This window comes from Diceros bicornis, chromosome 1, assembly GCF_020826845.1.
Source record: "Diceros bicornis minor isolate mBicDic1 chromosome 1, mDicBic1.mat.cur, whole genome shotgun sequence".
In the NCBI taxonomy this organism is placed as follows: domain Eukaryota; kingdom Metazoa; phylum Chordata; class Mammalia; order Perissodactyla; family Rhinocerotidae; genus Diceros; species Diceros bicornis.
In genome coordinates this window covers 66,407,348-66,429,840 of record NC_080740.1, presented here as the reverse complement: position 1 = coordinate 66,429,840, position 22,493 = coordinate 66,407,348, and the positions used below count along the sequence as shown (strand labels likewise).

The 22,493-nt window shown below is 51.2% G+C and overlaps 1 protein-coding gene across 1 annotated transcript in view; it reads right to left on the bottom strand.

Annotated features, from left to right (window-relative positions):
• Window positions 1-557: 557 nt before the first annotated feature.
• ABLIM3 (actin binding LIM protein family member 3) overlaps window positions 558-22,493 on the bottom strand; it is a 110,898-nt gene continuing 88,962 nt past the window's right edge. The window contains exons 12-24 of the mRNA XM_058543789.1: window positions 21,324-21,353; window positions 20,689-20,818; window positions 19,876-19,974; window positions 18,428-18,475; window positions 15,665-15,799; window positions 14,062-14,126; window positions 12,655-12,802; window positions 11,364-11,393; window positions 10,702-10,760; window positions 8,851-8,911; window positions 8,138-8,145; window positions 7,521-7,601; window positions 558-2,772 (exon numbers count right to left, since the gene is read on the bottom strand). Coding sequence (XP_058399772.1) covers window positions 2,659-2,772; window positions 7,521-7,601; window positions 8,138-8,145; window positions 8,851-8,911; window positions 10,702-10,760; window positions 11,364-11,393; window positions 12,655-12,802; window positions 14,062-14,126; window positions 15,665-15,799; window positions 18,428-18,475; window positions 19,876-19,974; window positions 20,689-20,818; window positions 21,324-21,353 — 1,008 coding nt within the window. The 3' untranslated portion in view covers window positions 558-2,658. The remainder of the gene's footprint in view (window positions 2,773-7,520; window positions 7,602-8,137; window positions 8,146-8,850; window positions 8,912-10,701; window positions 10,761-11,363; window positions 11,394-12,654; window positions 12,803-14,061; window positions 14,127-15,664; window positions 15,800-18,427; window positions 18,476-19,875; window positions 19,975-20,688; window positions 20,819-21,323; window positions 21,354-22,493) is intronic.

Sequence of the window (22,493 nt, the reverse complement as noted above, 5' to 3'; positions counted from 1 at the left end):
GGGGACGCGTCTGAGGACAAAAGCCAACGTGCTGAGGGTGGCAGAGTGAAGAGATGCAGAACCTGGGCTCCTGATGGCATCCCTGAGCTACTGAATTGACTACACGGCATCTTGGACTTCTGGTTGTGCAAGACAATCTGTGCTCTCACTGCTGAAGCCTCTTTTAAGAAGGTGCTCTATACTTGCAGCTGAAAGTCAGACAGGCTGGAATTGGCTCCTGGCTCCACCGTGGTAATTATGTGTCTTCTTCAAAGCTGTCTCCTCCTCTGTGAGAAGGAGATAAGAATAATAGCTACCTCTCGGGTTGTTACAGAGGCTTCAATAAGATGGTGGGTGTAAAGCCCTCAGCATAGAACTTGACACACTATTGGTACTTAATAATGAGAAACTATTATCATTATTATTTTTTGATCACAGAAACTTATTTGTTGCTGGAACACCCTCTGCCATCTTGCAGGCCCCTGCGTTCTGCAGGAAACAATCTGGGTAATGCTTACCTCGTCAAACTTTCTTATTTTACAGAATGAGAAACTGAGGCCAAGAGAGAGCTGCTCTCTAGTCTCTTTTATTTTGAAAAATGTGCATGGTTCAGCCTCCTCCCATGTCACTCATTTCCACTCATACTAGACACAACAGAAGAACACAGGTCTGGGTTGAAATTATGTGCTTTTATGGGAAACAAAAGTATCCAACAACAATAACAAAAGCCCTTCAATCTCGCCAAGTTCTCAACCAGTGATAATGAGGCAGTTTCTATGATTGCATCTGGCTGGGGACACTTCTAAAGGGTTAGGACAGTTGAAAGACATTGGCCAAAAAGAGAAGTGGCAGAGAGGTTTGACATTTTAAATGAGAGCATCCTAGACCTCCCTTCCGGCCCCTCATCCTATTACCCTTTCAAGTTACAGTCTTCTCCCAGTTTACAAAGATCTGTCCTGAATTTTGCTCAAATGCAATCCCTTCCAGAAAGCTTTCCTTGGTCTGCACCGACTGCATATGCCTTTTCAGTAATGTCACAAACACTTTCTCACGCCATCTCCTATCACTTTCTGCCTTACATCCATCCTGTTTGGGGACATGCCTTCTGATACCCATTATTAGCAGGCACGCCCCCTAGACCGGCTCATGTTGATCGTCCCTGTGTTCCCATCTCCCTCCCCCATTCAGTGCTCAGTATACAGCAGGTGCTCAGCGTCAGCAGGTGCTTAGTGAGGGTTCGTTGAAGTCAGTTCTACATTTGCCACGTCACATCCCCAGCCTCTTGAGAGACATAACTGTCATTTCCACTTCTTCGTCGTTCCTCCAAGACCTCAAAATGGTCTGACTCACGGCATCTCCAAGAAGAAACAGACCCCACCAGACAACAGCAACTCAGGGCCAAAGGTTAGAGAGGGGAGGAGAAAAGGTTACGCTTTCTCCTCTGTTCCAGAAGGCAAGGAGGCAGGACAGCCAGCCTCTGGGGAGATCCAGGATGATCATGAACAGTGTTGGCCAATGCTTCATTTTGGAATCTCATGAGCATCCATTCTTCCGAAGTTTCCCCCATGAAACATGGCCAACTTTGCAGTGGGAGTCAGACTGGTGGGAGTCTGGCTGGAAGGCCCTGCCAGCCCAGGGACCAGCAGGTATAGACTGAGAACCTTTCTCTGGGACGTGGTCGATATCAGCTTTAGAAGAGTGTTAGAGGTCACCTGTCCAGTTGTTCAGGTGAGCTGTGATGGGAACGCTAGCCCTGTGGTGTGTTGAGTTGTCAGGCACATAGATTGTAGTAAGGCTGAAGAATACCGGCTGCAATCATGGGCCTCTCCTACAAAGGGGAAGGGTCAGGAGGTGCTGGGAGCAGTGAGGGTGAGTGGAGGGTCCTCAGAGGTCCCACAGCTCCAATTCTAACAGATGCCCTGCTCTGTCTCCTGCTTCCAGCTTCAACTCCTTCCCTCCGGTTCTCCAGTCGGGGCTAGGGGGCGATTGAAGTGGTAGAGGGAAGGGAAGTGCCTTTTCTTTTCCTACCATGAGTCGCAGATTTGGACCAGAGAGAGGTTCGGATCAAGGGCAGAAGGAGGAGGGTTGAAGAGCTGAGGAGAGGCCAAGGTCCTATGCACTTCTGTTTACTGCTATAACCAGTAGATCTGAGGCCCACACTTTCAACCGCGTTGCCCGCAGAGAGCACCGAGCTCCTAAATGCGGGTGATGAGAAAACTCTTCAGGGCTCTCAAGGGTGCTCTGTGACTTTGGGGGACCACTGTGGATCCTCCCATGGGGGGCCCCTCTGGGGCCAGTAATGTGTGAAAGCTGCATGGTCAGCTGGGGAAAAGAGCCAAGGAGCAGACAGAAGAGAGACTTCTGCAGGCACCTCCTCTAGGAAGGAGAGTTGGAACTTGGGGGACTCAAGTTAGGACAGATGTTTCAGTATAAAAAGGGTCCCCCAGTAAAAGGATGGGAGTCCCCTCAAATCCCTTCCCAAACCCCATTGCACTTAGAAAAGAGAAAGTAAGGAGCATAAAAATATCTCAATGACGTGGGCTTGCCTGACAGTACAGAAAAGGACGTTTCATGGCAGGCAGTGTGCCCCATTCCACAAGAGAGGATTATACGGAGCTTCAGTATAGAGATTTTACATATATCTTTATATAAATGCATATATATTTATAGAGCCTCTGCCTAGAACAGCCGGGCTTGCTTCTTCAGTTCATTCCTCTTCCAGAGGGCCAGCCGGTCAAACTCGGAGATGGTCATGCCAAAGACTTGGTAGAATTCTTCCTGGGACAGGTGGCGCTGAAAGGAGATGGGAGGGGACAGAGAGGGAACAGCTTGAGGACGTGAGGTGTAGGCTGGGGGCAGGTGGAGGCAGGAGCGGTCCCTGTATGTTTCCTCTGGGCACCCTGTGCCTGGAACAGAATCTGACCCACAGAAGGTGTGTGATGAATATTTGTTGAACGGATGAATGTGTGAATGAGTGTTTTCTCGGACGGGCCTCTGTAGCTGTTCTGGTTGGAGAGGCCGCCTCTGCCCAAGATTCAGGTGGGACTTCTGCTTCACCTAAGTGCCCCTTGATGCATCCTGGTTGACCGTACCCTTCTGCATCCCTGCTTCATGAATTCTCTGTCCAGGGGTGTCTATGGATTAATGCTAGCCCTCTATCCTTTGGAAGAAAAAGGAGGCATGTCCAAGATTGTAGGGTGTACTTTCTCTTATTAATATTCTTACAAATGATCTGGAAGGCTGTTCCTCAGGCCAGTCAATGAAAAAAAAATTACTGTTTATATTTCTCCATCCACTGAAATGTCCTTTCATCTCTTTCTTATAGGAAAACAAATATGTTATAGAATAAAACATTGTTCTGAATTCCATGGCAGGTTTTTTAAACCCCCATCTGCCTGCCCTCCCTCCTGCCTCCCCTCCCTTCCTTCCAAGCAGCCTTGAAAGTTGACACATTGTCAAAAGCTTTTAGAGTTAGAAATATATGGGACTTAAAATGTGCCAAAATGTTAACAATTGGTGTGTTTAGGTGAAGGGTAGATGGATGTTCATTTTACTATTCTTGCAACTTTTCTGGAGGTCTGAAAAATTTTCAAAAGGAAATTTAAAATTACGTTTAAAGAGAGAAATATATGGCATATATCCTGGCTGAAAACTTACTGGAATCATTGAGATGACCTGTTGGTAGCAATTATATTAGCTAGCTGGGTATTGAAGGAGATTCAGTGAGAATTATGTATACAGCCACACAATAGTTAACCAATTCTCTGGCCCACTATTACCAGGAACTAATATTTTAGCCACATTTCCTGAACTTCAAGCAAAGATAACTTTGATACTTTTGATAGATATCACTGGCTGCTGGTGACTTTGAGTTGATTTTTCAATACTGAACAGTATTTAATAACATCAACAGTTCCTTACATTGCATTTGTGTTATGCTCAATAGCATATAACTGTGCTATTCATCCTTATTTTTCTCATTTAATTCTTCCAGTCACCCTGAAAACTGGGAATTATTTCTATCCAATTGAAAGAGGAGAAAACCTCAAGTCAGAGAATTAAAATGACTTACTTGACCAAGAGGGAGGACAGGAGGGAGGGAAGGAGGTGGGGTAAGTAGCAGAGCTGAGGCCAAAGTTCAGGCCTACTGATTCCAAACGCAGTGCACTCCCACTGCCCCTCTTGGTCAACTCCATTAGAAATTCATAAATAAATCTTACTAATATGAAAAATTTCAAAAACACACAAAAGAGAGAAAATAGTACAATGCACACCCATGCCCATTACCCAGGTTCAATAATTATCAAGAGTTTGCCACATTTGCTTCACCTATTTCCTTTGCTGAAGTGTTTTAAGGCAAACCCTAGACATTGTGTCAATTCATTCCTATGTCCTTCAGTATGCATCTCAAAATACACTGGATATTTTCTCACATAACCACCACGCCAGCAGAAAACCTAAGAAAAAATGACAGTAATTCCTCAGAATTACCTAATATCCATCCACAATAAAATTCCTCCGTCTCAAAAATGTCTTTTTACAGGTGGGTTGTTTCAATAAGGATTCACACAGCATCCACACATCACATTTGGTTGCCAGACCCTGTAAGTCTCCGCCAGTCCAGACAGATCATGCTATTGACTCATCCATATTTGTTTTATTTTAAGTGAATGCTGAAAAATAATTTGGATAATTTTTTGTTGTTGTTGGAGGGTGGTAGTTACTATGGATTCTCTAGGTGGTTTTCTCTATTGTGTTTAAAAATCTTTTTTATGAGGCTCAATGTAAAGGAATGGCAGACTCGACTCAGTAAAGTGTCCACAGTAGACCACTAAAGGAGACTGAAGCTTTCCTTCTCTCCCTCCGTGAAGGGCCAGCTGGAGCTCCCCTTCTTCTGCGAGTTCTCAGAGCATCTAATGCCAGCCCTGTCCACTTGACATTCACCACAGACTTGAAAGCATAAAGGTTAAGTGCACGGGCTTTAGAGCCAGGCAGATATGGTTGTGTGACCTTGAGCAAGTTACTTCACCTCACTGAGCCTCAATTTCCTCTTCTGGAAAGAGGGAGCATCCCAGTACCTACCTCGTGGATACTGTGAGGGTGAATGAGATAATACAGGTCATGTGCTCGTACAGCGGCTGGCACATGAGAAGCCCTCAGTCACGGGTCCCTCTCACTATTGCAATGATTTCTTCGTGTATCTATCACATAGCGTGACATAGTGTCTGTGATTGGTCTCTGTTTCCTTTGACTTCCTCTCCTCCTCATCTTCTCTCCTGTGCTCGTCTGACCCCAGCCACACTCACCCTGCCATCCTCAAGCATACCAGGCTCACTCCTGCGTCCTTGGCAGTGGCTGTTCCCTCTTCCCGGTGCTCTTCCTCCTTCTATAAGTACGGCTAACTCCTCACCTACTTCAAGTCTTTGCTCACATGTCACGTTTTCAATGAGGTCTACTCTGACCACCCCATTTAAAACTGCAACTCACCCCCCACTCCCACTTCCTCTCACTCTGCTCTCCTTTCAGTTTTTCCCTTAGCCCTCTTACCTTCCAGTGTACTCTATCATTTATTTATCATGTGTGTTGTTTACTGTCTCGTTCCTCACACAAGAATGCCAGCTCCAAGAGGGTAGGGGTCCTTGTTTTGTTCGCTGATATACTGAAAGCCCCTAGAACAGTACCTGGTATATATAACAGGCTTTCAATACATATTTATTGGATGAATGCATATCTACACTATGAGCTCCTTGAGGACAGAGTCAGGGTCTTCCTTCTTCAGTCCCTCCTTGAACTGGTGCAGGGGGCTAGGGCAGTGTCTCTAGCCCTGTGATCTCAGCTCAGGCTGCACGTTAGACATCCTAGGAGCCTCTGAAAAATACTGATGCCTGAGCTCCTTCCCCAGATTGTGATTTAATTGGTCTAGGGTGAAGCCCTGTATTGATATTTCTAAAAAGCTCCCTGGGTGATTCTGATGCTTAGGGAAGGTTGAGCTTCCCACGTCTGAATGTCCTCGAGGATGTAGGGGAGCAATTTGTCCTCCAGGACGAACCACATTCCTGAACATTTCTGTCTCTCAATGCTGGCTCCACTGAGCTGCCGTGGGAGCTGTCCTTCAGCACCGGCAGACACTCACTGCCAGACAGTAAATGAGGCCCTTGTTATAAACGTGCGGAGAATCATCTGCTTGCTTGGCTGCTAACCCAGCATGCTAGAGCTGGAAAGACTTGCAGAGCTTCCCGGCCTGCTTGCATTTTCCTCCTAATGCCCCAACCCTTTACTCTGGGTGAATTCTTCAGCAGTCAGGTCAAGGGTGGGTGATATGCTCTTCCCAAAGAGTGCTGAGCCTCCTCTTTTAGAAGCCAAACATTTCCTGACACCTTTCCTAGTCTAGGCCCTGTGGCAGATGACAGACAGTCTTTGTCAGGCAGAGGTGATGGATAGCTCAATGATCTGATACAAAGGAGAGGGAGGGGTGCTTGATCTGCACTCTGGACACAGGGCTGGGGGAGGTTGGAAGAAGAGGTGAGCAACACCTCCCTGGGAGGGGTTAGGGGGCTTTGGGGTACAGCCATCACTAGAATGGGGCTCTGAGGAGTAGGTGGCTGGAGAGATGGGAAGGGAGAGGCAGGGAGATGCACTGGGGTGGAAAGCGCAGAGGGTTCTCCTAGATCAGAGGTGACCAGGGACTGGGACTCTACACCCAGTGGACTGGACTGCTCGAGAGCCCAGTGCCATACTCAGGCCACCTCTGTGCCTTTATTGATGCTGTTCCCACTGCTCAGGATGCTTTCCTCCCTCTCTCCATCCATCCAGACCTGCCCACCTTCAAAGTCCATCCCAATCCTTCCTCTTGCTGGAAACCTATGTCAACCAACCCAGCCTTAGTGGTCTTCTCTGAATAACAGCAATCGAACATCTGTGGAGTACTTACTACTCAGTTCACTGCCAGAATTCGTGCCACAGGCTCTTTGTGTATTGTCTCATTTATGTCACTTGGCAACTTGAGGGAAGCACAACAATCACCCCCAGTTTACCAAGGATAAAACTAAGATTTAGAGAGGTTGTCATGTGGCCAAGCTGCCCACCTAGGCCTGGCAGGATCAGGGCTGGAGGCTGGGGAGTCTGACTCGAGACTTCCTTATGTGTTTACCCTCTGCACAGTGCTGTCCCCCATCCTCCCGTCACAAGCACTGGTTTTCTATATAGTCCTGCGTAAAACCAGTGCTGCATTTCTTCTTATCAACCAGACTGCACACCCCTTGAGGGCAGGGACCAAGTCTAGCTTTCCTGCAGAAGCACCAGCCCCCGGTGGGGCCATGCTGTGTGGCTGTGCACCACAGATGCTAACTGAATTGAGGAGGCAGCACAGACCATCATGGAACAGTCTTGGGCTAAGGAAACTGGGTTGGAGTCTCTGCTTTTTCAAAAGCTGTGTGACCTTAAAGCCATTCATTCCGCCCACCCCTCCTGAGCTGGACTAGAGCAGCAACTTCTGGAATCCCTTCAAACATGAAGGCTGATGCTCAGTTTTCTATACTTACCTCTAAACGCGTCCGGTCCACATCCTTGGGCAGTCGGTTTCTTCCTCTTGTGGTCACCAGCAGCAGTTCATAAGGGTAGATCTAAGGAGAAAGGATGAGGGGGTTTCCATGTTGGGTGAGGTGGTAGCCCTGTCTCTTTAGCCACATTTTGTGTCTGGGCTCCTTTCTCTACCCAGAAAGGGCCAGAGATTAAAGTCTGGAGGAAGGACTGAGTCTGCTCTCCCTGGGGTTTCCCGGCACCCTCAAGCCACCTTCTTCCAAAAGGCAAGACCTCAGAGTTCCCTAATACTGCTAGGGATAAACTTGGTGGCACCTGGCATTAATGAGGGCATGATGCCTCCTGAAGGAAAATGTCTAACATCTTGTGATTGGCAAGCCTCCAGAAAGTCTCTGAGGCCCCTGGGGCACTGTCTGATTTCAGGAGGCAAGAGAGGTAGGGCAGGATTCAGAAAAAGTGGGCCATGAAGGGACCGGAAATGCTTGTCTTGAGAGCACCCTTGGGGTTATTTATCAATGTTCCCTTCCCTGTACAGACAGTGCTGTCATCCTCCTGCTGGTCCCCATTGTAGCAGCTCCCAGGGTCCTGGAGACCCACAAGGTCTACAGATCATCTTTACCTTGTACTCTGTAGAAAGAAAAGAGACATACACAAATGGAAACCCATTGGTCTTTGCTTTGCATCACTACACTGGCCTCTGTCTTAGACACCTGTCCTTGTTGAATTCACCCCAAATTAAGGCTGGTATGAGCACAAAGGATGGCTGGAGATAGGGGTCAGGCTGATCCAGAGATATGATTTTAGGGGAAAAAATGACCTTTGAGATATTTAGAATAGAAATAAGAAGAATCTGAGATCATGAAGCACATGGGTGAGACCCTCCATCTTCTGGGGGAATCCTCCGGGTTTCTGATGTGGGCTGCCCTCCTGCCTGCGCCTGCTTGTAGGAGTTGGAGGAGGCTGGCGGGAGAGCATCATTTGGCAGAGAGTTCGAAGCTCATGGAATTTTTGCTGGGAACAATGTGCATTTGGCTCTGAGTGTTTCCCTCCACTCAGGGCTGGCAGGCAGTTCTAACTCAGCAGTACCGGGACAACAGCACTCTGTGATGGCTCTGGGAACCCAGATGGGACAGATGGCCTGGAGATCACCCAAGGCCAGGGATTTGAGAGGATGAGTGAAGAGGAGGGGAAAAGGGAGGGAATGGGAAGTGAAAGGGAGTGGGAACTCGGGGCTTGGACAGAGCCCAGTGCTGGGCCAAGTGGAAGGTCAGGCCGCAGTTATGAGCAGTGCATCCGAAGTCCCTGTGAGTCCCAAGAGAGGCCAGCACTCACCTCGCATGCCCCAGTTGACGGCGTTCATGCTGTCATAGTGGAAGAGGTCCGCGCTGGGTGTCTGCAGAGGAGACAGAGCCAGGGTTGGCCGGAGGCAAGCTCACCGCTGCCTCCCTGAAGCACTCACCCATCTCCAGAACGTGGACTGGGGCCGGTGGGACATGAGGCCCCCTCAGAAGCCTCTGTCTCAAGTTGGGGTGACTTAACTCACTGCCATATCCCTCGTGCCCAGGCCTGGCACACAGTAGGCCCTCAGTAAGCGTTCATGTCTTTGTGAATTACATCTCATGCTTTCTTTCATTGCTCAAATGCACTTTTTCTATGAGATCTGCCCTGGCAACTGTATTTAAAGTTGCAAGTCTCCCCCTCTCCAAACTCTCAATCCCCCTTATCCTGCTCAATTTTTCCCTTTCTTTCCATAGCACTTATTTCCTTCTACGTTCTATATAAGTTGACTCGTTTATTCTTTAATACCTGCTTTCTCCCTGCAAGAATAGAAGCTCCAAGGGGCAGGGGTCTTTGTCTCGTGTGGTCCCTGATGTATTCCAAGCACCCGGAGTAGTGCCCAGCATATGCAAAAGGCCTTCAATGAACATCTGTCCATGAACGAATGTCGAGGCTCTGAGAGTCCACAGCACAGGGTCTGTGTGTTCCTCAGCAGGAGGGGGCTTATTAACACCAGCGGTAGCGCTCCAGTGGACCATGATCCCTTCTGTGTGCTCGACACTAAAATAGTTTCCTAACGGGTCTATAGCTTCCACTTCTGTCTCTCTGCAGCTTCTTCTCTACACGACAGCCAGAGGGATCCCATTAAAAATCCAAGTGGGATCACACAGCACAACTACCAGAAACCCTCCAAAGTCCTGCAGGGCCCTACTGACATCCCTGTCTGGTTTCATCTCCATGCTTCACCTCCTCCCTGCCCAGGGCCATTGACACTGGCCTTCCCTCCGTCTGGTTGGCTCTTGCTGGTCCCAGAGCTGTGAGGTCCCTCCATGCACTCAGGCCTTTATTTAAGTCCACCCTCTCTGACCTCCTCTCTCTATTCCCTTGCTTTGTCTTCCATCCCAGCACTCAGAACTACCTGACTTCAGATCACATATTCACCTGTTGGCTGTCCGTCTCCCCAGCTAGAGGGCGAGCTCTGTGGGGGCAATGACTCTGTCCTCTGCGGGAGCCCAGCACCCAGAACACGGCCTGGCCCTTAGAGGTGCTCCCTGAACAAACATCTGTCTCTATGTCCCTGCTTCCCCCATCACTTATCCAGTCGCACAGCCTCTCCTCTTGCTAACAAGGCACGTTTTTCCTTCCCTTTCACTCTGTAAAGCACCACCCTGTTTCTGTGAAGGTTTCACGTCACATTCGGTAAAGAGCTCAGCAGGCGACAAACCATGTCGGGGGAGTGGAACATGGCAGTTGGGTGTGGGCCGTGGGGCAGTGGCCTGGGCTCGAATCCAGGCTCTACACTCACGAGCTGTGAGAGCTTGAGTGAGTCACCACACCTCCCAGGGCCTCCATTTCTTCATCCACAAAATGGGGTGAGTAATAGTAACTATGTCACAGGGTTGTGAAGGGTAAATGGCACGGTGCTTGTAAAGTGCTCAGCACAGCGCTCTGCACGGAGCAATTGCCACCGGTGTCCCCAGCCCCTCCCGTGGGGCCCTTTTCACACAGGGCTCATGGGGGAAGAGACCAATCATTGCCTTGGGGTCCTTCAGTTAACCTCCCTCTGGCCCCAAGGCATTTGTCCAGGATTCACCCCTAAGGAACCACTATAATCACCACAACAGTGAGCTGATGTTGGCATTGTTACCATCTTGGGGACAATGTCCCCAGCACTGCCTCTCTTACCCTGTGCAGCCCGTTTCTTCTGTAGGCAGGCAGGGAGGCAGATTTGGAGATGAGGGGATCTGAGAAGAAAGAGCCAAAACAATTCCAGCAGCCACAGGCCAGGGGTTCCTCTCCCTGAGGTCATCTGGCTGCAAATGGCCAAGATTACTCCCCAACCCTGGGGGAAGGGGTGGCAGCCAGAGGCCACCAGCTCCCCCCACTGCTCTCCAGACATGCAACTGTCCATCTTAGGGGTGCCTCGCCCTGGCCCACTTAGAAATCTATGCCCACCTGAAGCACCCACTCACACAGTCTTCTGGCCTTACTCTGCACACGTCTATCCTCCTATGATGACCCCTGTGTCCTGGCCATAGGGTGGCTCTGGACAAAGGCCCTGGAATTGGAGTCGAGCTCAGAACCCAGATAGGCAGTTTCCCTCGTGGGTGGGAGAGGTGCGTGCTCTTTCTTTCTCTCTGGGAGCTGCTGGGCTTGGCAACCCTAGCTCCAGAACCAAAAATTGAGGCCTACTATCTGACAAACACAATGGGGTGGACTATTTGAGATCAGGACTGTGCTGGGACATCCACATTGTATGGTCATCACAGCTACGGGGGACCTGCAGCTGACTCAGCTTGGGCCCTCACAGGACATGATAGGTTGAAGGTAGGGTGAGCAGAACATACCGCTGTCAGCCAGGTAGTGGGACCGAGGGGCTGCACGAGAGAAAAGCCAGAGATCAGTTCACGGGGACAGAAAGACATGGTGGACAGTTCATGGGGACAAAGACATGGCTCCCATACCCGGGCTACCCTGGCTGGCTGGAGGAGGGGTCTCCTTTACCACCTCCTTTCCCACTAGTCAGTTTCCAGTTGTTGTACCTGTGCCCCATCTTCTCTCCCCCGCCCAGCTCCTAGCCTAGTCCCTGGCGCATAGCTGGTGCTCTATGATATTTGCTGCCCAGATGCCACTGGATGAAGCTGTTTTGAGCAGCTGTGGTGCACTCAGAGAGCTCAGAGCCGGGGCAGAAGACAGCACCTCTCAGTGGTCAAACAGGGGAACAGGCTCAGCAGTCACCTAACTCTGGAAGTTACTTAATCATGCTTTGGTTTTCTCATCTGTAAAATGGGGAGGGACCGTGTCTCCATTATAGGCTTATTGTGCAGAATACATGACAGAATACAGTAAGATGTTAGCACAGGGCCTGACACCTACAAAACACTGAGTAAAACTGGCTTCATCATTCTCACCACCACCACTTTCAATCTCACCCAGGGTCAAGGTGCAGTATGGTAAAGATGGAACAGCTAATGGCCTTGGAGTCACTCTGACTTGGGTCTGATCCTGGCTCTGTCACTTACTGGCTTTCTGACCTTGGGCAAGTGGCTTAAGCTTGGGTCTCTAATCTACAAAGTGGGTGATAATAATCCCTCTACATTGCAGGTCTTTGTGAGGACCAAGAGTGATAATATCTCTACAAATGCCTGGCACATGGGGTTATAATAAATGGTACTTTTTATTATCTGTCAAGTTTTGACTTGAGATAGGATCTCCTGGCAGGACTAACTTCCACAGGGGTAAGGAAGAGAGGAGGCAGACAGAGCATGTATGTGTCCAGGAACAGAGAGGAGCTTCCAATGAGAGATTCTCAGGGCAAAGTGCTTGAACCAAGCCTCTGCTTGTATACCTCCAGTGATGGGAGGCTCACTACCTCAGAGGCAGCCCCTTATATCTCTGAACCATTTAGACTACGAGAAGATGTTTTTCTTTACAGTGAACCTGACTGGAAGTCACAGCTTCAGATGCCCCAAAGAAGCAGAAGTGACGGCTCAGGGCAGAGCATAGTCTTTAGTGCACCATACAGCCTCTTGCCAAGTCTGTATTCTAAACCCAGTTGAGGCCGTAGGAGTTCAGATCCATTGACGGAGTGGGGAGGAAAGTGCCCCCACGCCAGTAGGCCTCCAGGGCAGTGCTTACAGCCATTGAGGGACATCTCATAGCCAGCTGTGTGCAGGGCCTCCCGGCTGCTGGTGGAGCTCCGGGGTGGGGTCCAGGGATCGGCATAGGAGCTGGACCGGGCCTTCATCTCCTCCTTTAGAATCAGCCGGCCAATTCCGCTCTGGAGCTGGGGGTGGGGAAGAGCAAGACGAAGTTAGAAGGAAGCAAAGAACCCTGAGATGGAACAGGCTGGGGAAAGACTCTCCACAGTGATCCTCTGTCATTTTTGTCTTCCATGTCCCTCCCTCCTTACGGCACCCATATTTTCCTTTGGGACTTCATGTCTCTGTCACAAGTAGTCCTGTGGTCTGGGTGGGGCTCTGGTGGTGGGCACAAAAAGCAGGCCTGGCCAACGGCAGGATCTGGCATTGTTCTGGCCACGGTGATGGGCTCAACAAAGGGCAGATGGCTCCAGCCCGGCCAGTGAGAGCCTTCCCAGGACTCTTGTTGGAGTCGCTGGCACCCATCTTAAATTTTATTTTTTATTGAGGTGAAATTCACATAACATAAAATTAACCATTTTAAAGTGAACAATTCAGTGGCATTTAGTACAACCACTATCTCTACCTAGTTCCAAAACATTTTTTTCCACCCCCCAAAAAGACCGTGTATGCATTAAGCAGTCACTCCCTATTTCCCTCCCCTCCCGGCCCCTGGTCATCACCAATCTGTGTTCTGTCTCTACAGGTTTACCTATTCTGGATATTTCATATAAGTGGAATCATACAATATGCGGGCTTTTGTGTCTGGCTTCTTTCACCGAGCATAATGTTTCTGAGGTTCAGTTACACTGTAGCATATATCAGCTACATGGAGCTATATTTTATGACTGAATAGTATTCCATTGTATGGATATACCATATTTTGCTTATCCCTTTGTGAGCTGATGGACATTTGGGCTGCTTCCACTATTAGGAATAGTGCTGGTATGACCATGCGTGTACATGTATCTGTTTGAGTACCAGTTTTCAATTCTTTCAATTTCAATTCTGGAATTTCTGAGTCATATGGTAATTTTACATTTAACTTTTTGAGGAACTGCCAAACTGTCTTCCCCAGCGGCTGTACCACTTTTCATTCCCACCAGCAATGCATGAGAGTTTCTAGCTCCCACTTGCCACTACATGAGAAGAAACTGCCTGCACATGAGGCCAGTGCAGAGCCAAGCCAGCACAAGAGAAGAGAGAGACAATTTCCCTATGGCAATTTTTTGAGCAGCTGGATCAAGTCATACCTGAAGCTAATCCTATCATTTGACTTTTCAGTTATACCAAGCTATACATTTATTTTTTCTATCATAAATGGGTTTGAATTTGGTCACTTGCAAATTAAAAAATCCTTAGTCCATACCATCTAAGCAGCTCATTCAGTGTGTGGCCTGCTCACCTTATGCATACTGCGGTCAAAATCATCCTCCTCTCCTCCAGACGAGAACCTTCTGGCTCGGGGCACTGCCAAAAGACAGCTAGGATCAGCTCCCGGATATGCTCCCCACTCGGCCTGCCCTGGGGAGAGGGCACAGAGGCGCAGTAGAGCCCAGACAGGCAAAGGTTTCCTCTTAGCTCCACCATTTTCTAGCTGAGTGACCCTGCCCAAGAGCACTTTGGTAAACTGCCTCCACCATGGGCCTCCCTGGATGGAGACGCCCAGCATCCCTTTCCATTCTGGGGCCGTGAGGGGCAGGAGAAGCTGACTGGCCAAACAGAGTTAAGAGCCTCAGTGTTGGGACTTTTTCTGCTGCAGGAGGGAGAGAGAAGTCTTCTTTCTGCCAAGGGGAGTATGTAAGCCTGGACCTGCTGCAGCTCATCCTGCTGTGATGAGGGCAGAGCCAGCCTGAGACTAGCTGAGCCACCCCAGGGGATAGGACAAGTCCCAATGACGTTCATTCACCTCTAGATCCAGCTATATCTCAAACACTTTCAGTCACATCACCCAGAAAATCTGTTTTGGCTTAACCATTTGGAGTTGGTTTTTTTGGTTTGTTATTTTGTGATTGGCACGAGCTTCTCTAAGATTCTCCTCTCCCCCATGCCTACTGGGCGTGGTCTCTCCTGCTTGTGCCACCTCTGAACACTTCTCTCTTGTGGGCACTGAGCACTGTCCACTTTGGGTTAGAGCTGTGCTTGTGTCTCAGCTCCTTTACTAAACGGAGAATTCTGTGAGGGTAAAGAAGGGGTCATCTTTGAGCTCCCGTGAAGCTTTGCTCAGAGTGGACATTCAGTTAGTAAAGGTGTGTGTGAATCAAAGTGGCACTTGATGAAAATTCCTCCCCATAGTTGAAAGAAACAGCTTGGGATGTCTGACTGGGTGGGATGGTGCCTTGAGGAGCACCCAGACCCCTTACCAGGGTGCCTACGAGAGCCTTCCATCTCCCCACATCCTCTTTTCTCCATCCTCCAAAACCATTTTCTACCCTACAGCTGAAGTGGTCTCTTAAAAACACAAATCTGATCATGTCACCACTCTCAATGGCTTCCTAGTGTTTAGGATAAAGACCCAAATCCTCACCTCAACCCAAGGTGCTGTGGGATCTGGCCCCTCACCCCACCTGCTTCTCTCCCTCTGTGAGCTCAAGGCTAAGCTGATAGCCTTTCCTTCTCTCCAGCGGAACCCGCGCTCCCATCTTGGGTCTTTGCATGTGCATTTCTACACTCTGGTGGCTTAACTCCTCCTCACCCTTCCTATGGTGGCTGAGTCTCTGTGTCTGAGAAGATTCTGTCATCTTTCAGGCTGGATAGCATGCCCCCACCATTGGCTCTCCTACCTCCTGTGTGCCACCTCCTGTATATCACCTCCCTCTCCAGTTGGGACTTATGTCTCCTCCATAAGGCAAGGACCTAGCCTCTTTTGCTCCCTAGGGTCCATGGCTGGCCCTCAGTACATGTTTGTTGAATGAATAAATGAATGATCATGTGAAGGAGGGGGTGACTGTCTGTTCCTGGCACAGGTGACAGGGATCTGGCCCTGGCTCCTGTGTGGGGTGTGCTACCTTTGGGGGACCCATGATAGGTCCAGTAGTCAGACTCTGCAGCGTAGTAGGGGTCTGGCGAGTAGACTGGACTGTACTTGGAGGCCTGGCTGATGTCTTCACTTGTTTTGCTCTTGGTTGCTGTTGACAAATCACCTGTAAAGGACCCAAGGAGAGAGCTTCAGGGGGGCAGGGTGTCCTTGAAGAGTGTCCTGTACACTCTTTCCCCTGTCTCAGCCGGGCTCCAGCCCTGGGGAGTGAGATCACTTCGAGGCCAGGTCTGGGACATGGAGCATCGAAGCTGGAAAGGCACTGGGGTCAAGCCCCTCATTTGACAAATGGGAATATGAATGCCAGAGAGGGAAAGGAGCTTGCTCAAGACCACACAGCAAGTCAGGCGAGAACTGGACCAGTACCCAGCTCAGGGCTCCTTCCACCACATTCCATGGACTCTCAGGTGGGCTCCTAAGTGAACACGAAGGCCACAGCTCCTCCAAGTAGATCAGATGGGTCCCAGGTGAGTTCCTGCCCTTACCTCCTCACCCTCCAGAAGCTGGCCTTGCTGTGGATTCAAGCCACATCTAGGGTGGGAATTGCCAAGCAAGGCTGTGATGCATGTTGAGTCAGGTCAACCTTCTCCTCACACTGAAATGACAAATTCTGCTTGGGGAGACTGTATGGCCCAAAGGAAGGAGCACTGGACAGGGAGTCAGCCATGCTGGGTTCCAGCTCTGCCACTTAACTCAGTGGTAACACTGGGCAAATCCTGCCCCTCTCTGCCTCAGTTTCCTCATCTGTGAGTACTAGAATTGGTCTGCTGGCTCGGGTGCCATCCAGCTACAACCTTCCACCTGAAGTCCACAACACGGACCATCAAACCCATCGCAGGCATACAAACTTCCCAGGCAGTGACTTTAGCATGGCCCAGAGACTGACAAGAGGCTGACTAGGGCAGAGGAGGGCTGAGGAAATGAGCAGGGCCTTGCCATCATTTCTCAGGAGAGAAGCTATAGGGACAACCCCTCTGCTCCACACAGCTGGAGCAGCAGAGGGTCCTGGGATGGGCCCCAGCCAGCCCACGCCTGTGCACCCTCCCCCAGCAGCACTTACTTCCAAAGCTTGCGAATCCTCTTTGGCGTGGGTCCTGGGCAGCCATTCCCACCCCAGCCAAGGTCATTCAGCCCTTTCATTGGCCCTCTTGTCCATGCAATCCACCTCCACCCCACACTCGCCCCGAGCCTGGTGCTGCCCCTCAGAGCCCCCCTGGAAAATCTCACGCAGTCCTGAGGCACTTGGGACTTTGGGGCCTTTTCTGGACAAACTACCTTTGTCAGGATTGGTGTCTTTCTGTGGCCACTCGGGGCACATGGCCTGTCCTCCACAGCCACACACAGATGTGTACGTGCTCACAGACTCTCCTGGACCCCAGCCCAGCCCCCTTCAAAATCGAAGACATTTGTCTAAATTGTCAGGTCTTAAGCAGCCAGAGCCACTATTTATACTTGTACTGCCCCTTCCATCAGCTCAGCAAGTTCAGATCCCGGGACAGGGCTGCTTCCGCCATCTCCATGCTCATCCAGTCTGTGCTCCCCTGTTATCCAACTAGACCCGTGGGCACGTGAGGGTGATACAGGGTGGCAGCTGGGCCCCTGCAGCCCCAATAGAAGGGATGTGCTTGGTCAACTTAGACTCAGTAAGTGCTTTTGTGAGAACGAACTGGAGGTCTCAGTGATGGATGAATGAATGGTGGTTCTTGTACAGAGTGCAGGCAGGAATCATGAATGAAGCCGGTTACAGTGCAGATTTGTGGGCCACACTCTCCATATTTCTAATTAAGGAAGTCTAGGGCAGGGGAAGGGCCAGGGCCTCTGTTTTTTTTTTTTTTTTTTTTTTTTTTTTTTGTGAGGAGATCAGCCCTGAGCTAACATCCGCCAATCCTCCTCTTTTTTTGCTGAGGAAGACGGCCCTGGGCTAACATCGGTGCCTATCTTCCTCCACTTTATATGGGACGCCGCCACAGCATGGCTTACCAAGCAGTGCGTCGGTGCGCGCCCGGGATCCGAACCAGCGAACCCCGGGCCGCCGCAGCGGAGCGCGCGCACTTAACCGCTTGCGCCACCGGGCCGGCCCCGGGCCTCTGTTTTTTTAATAAGTCTTTCAGGTGCAGGCGGTCCATAGACCATTCTTTAATGAATGAATAAATAAATGAATGAATGAAGGCACTCTCATTGACGTCCTCCTCCTTTCTCATCCACACTCCCTCTCCAGGCCTCCATCTACTCTCAGGACCCTATGACTGAGAATAGCTTAGAGCAGTGGTTCCCAAGCTGGGCTGGGCATTGTAATCATCTGGAGAAACTGTTGCAAATACAAATTTTTGATATAGTAAGTCTGGGATGGGGCCCAGGAATCCGTATGCATCCCAGGTGACTCTAATGAATGTCAATGTTTGAGTATCAATGCCAGGAGTGCGACTCTCCCAGGGGTACGTGCATTTGACCAGGGTTGCTCTGACCATGGGATTTAGGACACCAGACAGCAGGGAAGGGGGGCTGGGGAGGAGGTGGGAAAGCATTTAGAGGACACGAGGTCTTCCTTGCTCTTTTGAAATGACACCAAACTCCTTCCCAATGTCACCTTGAGTGATTGGGGGGCAGCCAACAAGAAGGACTGAGTTGCAGCCTTGTGCGTGTCCCTCCTGGTGGCCCGTGCAGAGCCATCTGCACAGACTGTTAACTGCCCCCTCCCCTTGCCTGGCCAAGCCCTCTCTGCCCCCGACCATACCATGCCGTTTGTAGATCGGGGGTTTCCGGTAGATGTTACTTTCTCCAGCTGCCAGACAGACCAGGGAAGGACAGTGGGGAGAAGAGAGAGAGAGAGACCAGAGAAAAGGAGACAGCAGTCGGTCACTTGATCTCAGAAGAGAAGACAGTCAGCAACGTTTCCCAAGGGTCCCCCTCTTTCCCCCGGTGGACTTCTTCTTCCAAAACTGAACTTCCAACCTCATCCCATCAGGTTCCAAGAAAGGTGAGGGGAGAGGAATGGATTCAAACGGTGCTGAGGAAGGGACCTGGGGCTTGAATGGCGGGCGTGCAGGCACAAGGCGGGCGCGTGCTCAGCAGGAGCCCATGCGGGAAGGTGTCCCCTGCCTCCACCCAGCGGCCACGCCTCATTCCACGTGCAAGTCCCCAGAATGCTCTGGCCACAGTTCAGCATTATCGCCCTCCCCTTCCCTCAAAAACAGACAGGATGGGACCTTTCTGGGTGGGTGAGAAAGGTACAGATGCAACAGCAGCAGGAGCTCCGGGGATGCGTGAGTGAAGGCTGACACCCTGAGCTCAGAGCGGGGAGACTGGGTTCTGGGCCTGGCTCTGCTGGAACTCAGGGGGAGACCTTGTCCAATCCCCATCTACAAGGCCACCTAGTCCCTGCCTTCCTCTCATCTCCTATCACTCTCCCTCATGCTCACCTCCTCCAGCCATGCTGGCCTGCCTGGCTAGTTTAGTGTTTCAGGGCCTTTGTACTTGCTGTTCTCTCTGCCCAGGATGTTTTTCCCTGGGATCTTCCCATGGTGGGCTCCTTCTCATCTTTTGGCTTCAGTGTCACCTCCTCCAAGAAGCCCTTCCTGACCACTCCACCTAGCCCAGCCTCCCCCACCCCAGTCACTCTACCATGAGACTCTGTTTTATTATGTTTAAAGCCCCTATCATTACCTGAATTATCCCTTTACTTATTTGTGTACTCATTTATTCTCTCTCTCTCCTCACATTAAAACATAAACACCATGAAGGCAGGATTTGGGCTGGTCTGAGCACATCTGCAACCTCGGGGCCCAGAACAGTGCCTGGCTGTACAGAGGGAACAACAGAGGCTCAGGGAAGCGAAATAACTGGCCCGAGGTCACGAGCTTATAAGCGGTGGAATCGAGATTCAATCCCGAGAGTTTTGATGAAAAGCCTGTGGCCCTCAGCATGGTTACTGCCGCGTCCCATCATGGCCCTCAGACATTTGAGGCACTTCCCTGGGCTGCTTCCTGGTGGTCATGATCAGCGCTGGGTCTGTAAATGGGTGGACTATAGCCCACGGGCGTGTCGGGACTGGAGGGTGGGTTAGTGTGGGTGACTGGTTAGGGAGGGTCCCCAGGAACTGGCTTCTCCTTGATGCAGGTGCAGGGTGCCCGGTGACCCCACGGAGCATGCACCCATGCTGGGAATTCCAGGCTGGCAGCCTACCTGGGATGTGAAAGTGCTTGGGAGCCTGGTAAGAGGTCGGAGTGGAGGACCTCACATCTAACTGGCTATGGTATGGAGAGCTCCGGCCACTCTCGGGCCCTGGAGCACGCAGGCAGTGGTCCCCAGAGAGAACAGAGGCACAGAGAAAACAGGCATTAACGCGGTGGCGGTCAAGGCAGCAGTGAGGTGATGACAGCAGGGATGGTGGGGAGGGGCTGTGCTCGCATGCGCCGCATCTGCAGAAACAGGCTTGACCCTGTTTTCTTGCTCCACCCCAAAGTCAGATGTTGTGGGTTGTAAGAATCAACTCCACCAAGCCTCAGAAAGGCGTCTTGCCCTTCTTAGCTCCCCGCCCCTTCCTACTGGGGCCCCTCCCTTAATTGCTCTGCCTGCTTCACCCCAACCTCAGCGCGGCTGTGGACAACCCGACTGGACTGGGTCGGGCTGGGCCCTCGGGTGAAGGCCAGGCCACAGCCCCGTTCCTGGTCCTCTGGATGGGGCAGGCCAAAGGATGCGCACAGAGGGGTCTTCCAGCCAGGGCCACAGGGCTGCCTGCCACTCCCCTCTCCTGTGCTCACCACCCACCTTCCTGCTGCTTCTCAGGACCACATACCCTCCTCTACCCCTGCCAGGGGCATCTTCAGGGACTCAGTGAGGCACAGCCGGTCACCTGGGTGGCCATAGGCCTCCACAGGGCCATACTGTGACGGAGATCCCGGGGAAGCCCTGTGCTGCCTCTGCAGCCAGGGACATCAAGCCACTGCCTTGTCCCCTGGTTTTTCCTGTCCCTTTGGGGGCTTCCCCTTTCCTTACCAGAGCGGTAGTAGTGGTGAGGCGAGCGGGAGAAGGTGGGGGACATGCCCTGCCGGCTGTAGGTGGGGGAGTCGATGTATCCTGGGCTGGAGGCCCGTCTCTGCCGGAGGTCCAGGTTTTCGTAGATATCCTGGGGGAGGAAGCGGGGCTGTGAGCAAGGCCAGCAACTGGGCGGGCCTGTGGCCCAAGGGTCTAGCAGGCATGAGGGGGAGTGACAGGGGATCCAGGATTCTAGGGGCTGAGGCATGGTGCTGCCCTTCTGAATACAGAGACCCTTCCTGGGTTACAGGCACAGCCTGAGGAAGGCTTCAGAGAATTTTCAGGGACTTAGCCATCACTCACAGGCCCTTGAATGGAACCAGTGGATCAGGTCCCTGGAATCCTGGCCAAGGATCACAGAGGTATTAGGGAGGCCATCTCTGGGTAGAAAGGTACACCAGCTTCTCCCCCAACCATTTCTAGCCTTTATGCCACCGCCACGTCCTCCAGGTCATGCTCCTAAGTTTCCCCGTCTCTCCCTGGTTGGGCAAGGGCTTGGCCCCTTGGTGGGTGAGGGAGGGTAAAATCAGGGGTCTGTTTGGTCAACATAAAGGGCCGCAATTATATAAAAGGTCTCCCCAAACCAGCTTCATTACCTGGGAGTAAGGAGATAATGTTCCCAGCGACTTAGAGGTGAAGAGTTTGAAGGCAGTCGTGGAAGGAGCAGAAGGAGAGAGGAGGGCGAGAGGGAGGGGTGGAGAGTGGTTAAATGATTCAGGAAGAGAGCCCTACAGGTGTCCCTTGGCTTCCCTCTCCAGGTAACAGCTTCGCTCAGAGTTCCAGAACATCAGCAGTGCTGATAGGCAGCTGGAAACCTGAGATTATGTCCTTCTTTTACAGATGGGAAAACCAGGACCCAGAGAGGGAACAGGATGGCTCGGGGCCTCTCCGGGAGGAGGTGGTGGGGTCCTCACTTGGACCCAGGCTTCTCCACTGCAAGCTCAGGGCTTTCACGACCTTTCCCTGTCCCTCTCCCTGTTGATGACCTCTGCGGTTCATGAGGACAGTGCCCAGAACAGGGGACCAAAGGTAGGGCCAACCAAGGGCCAGGCCGCTGCCATCCCCGAGGGAGGTGGGCCGGTGGGTGGTGCAGCGGAGATGGAACATGCCGTCTACAGAGGGCAGTGGCTGCTCGGCCCCAGCAGGTCAAGGCCAGGCTGGAACGGCCCAACGTTAACACAGCTTCTTGAGTGTCCAAGACAAGTCAGAAATGCAGATTCTTATGTGAAATCTCCCAATGTTTAAATGTTGACAACTCATTTACATTTTTACAAGATACTCTGTGAGTGAAACAAAACACATCTGGGGGCTGGCTGTGGTCTGTGGGCCCCTAATGGACCCTGCTGGTCCATTTCAGAGGCCAGAACCCAGAGAATCTCAACATTGGGCTCTCAAAGCAAATGGAACCCCATTAGAGAGGAAGGGGACAGTGATGGGGCAGGGACAAGAACCTGGGTCCCTGCCCCCCAGGCCAGGGCTCCTTTTGCTCCAAATGATCTCAGTTCAAGGGGCCTGGGATGGAGTGAGAAATCTTCTGGGATACAGACTGCCAGGACCTCCAGTGTAGTGGCCACCCTGCCCTCACTGGAGAACACTTTCTTTTGTGCAGCAACCTCTTAGTGATTTCAAATGGCATCTCATGCTGCAATTTTATAAAAGTATCTCTTGCTCTGAGCACAGGAGCTTAAGGCCAGGTGCAGAAACCAGAGACCCTACCTAACCAGGGATTATAAACCACATGGTCATTGAGCCCGGCAGGGGAGGAG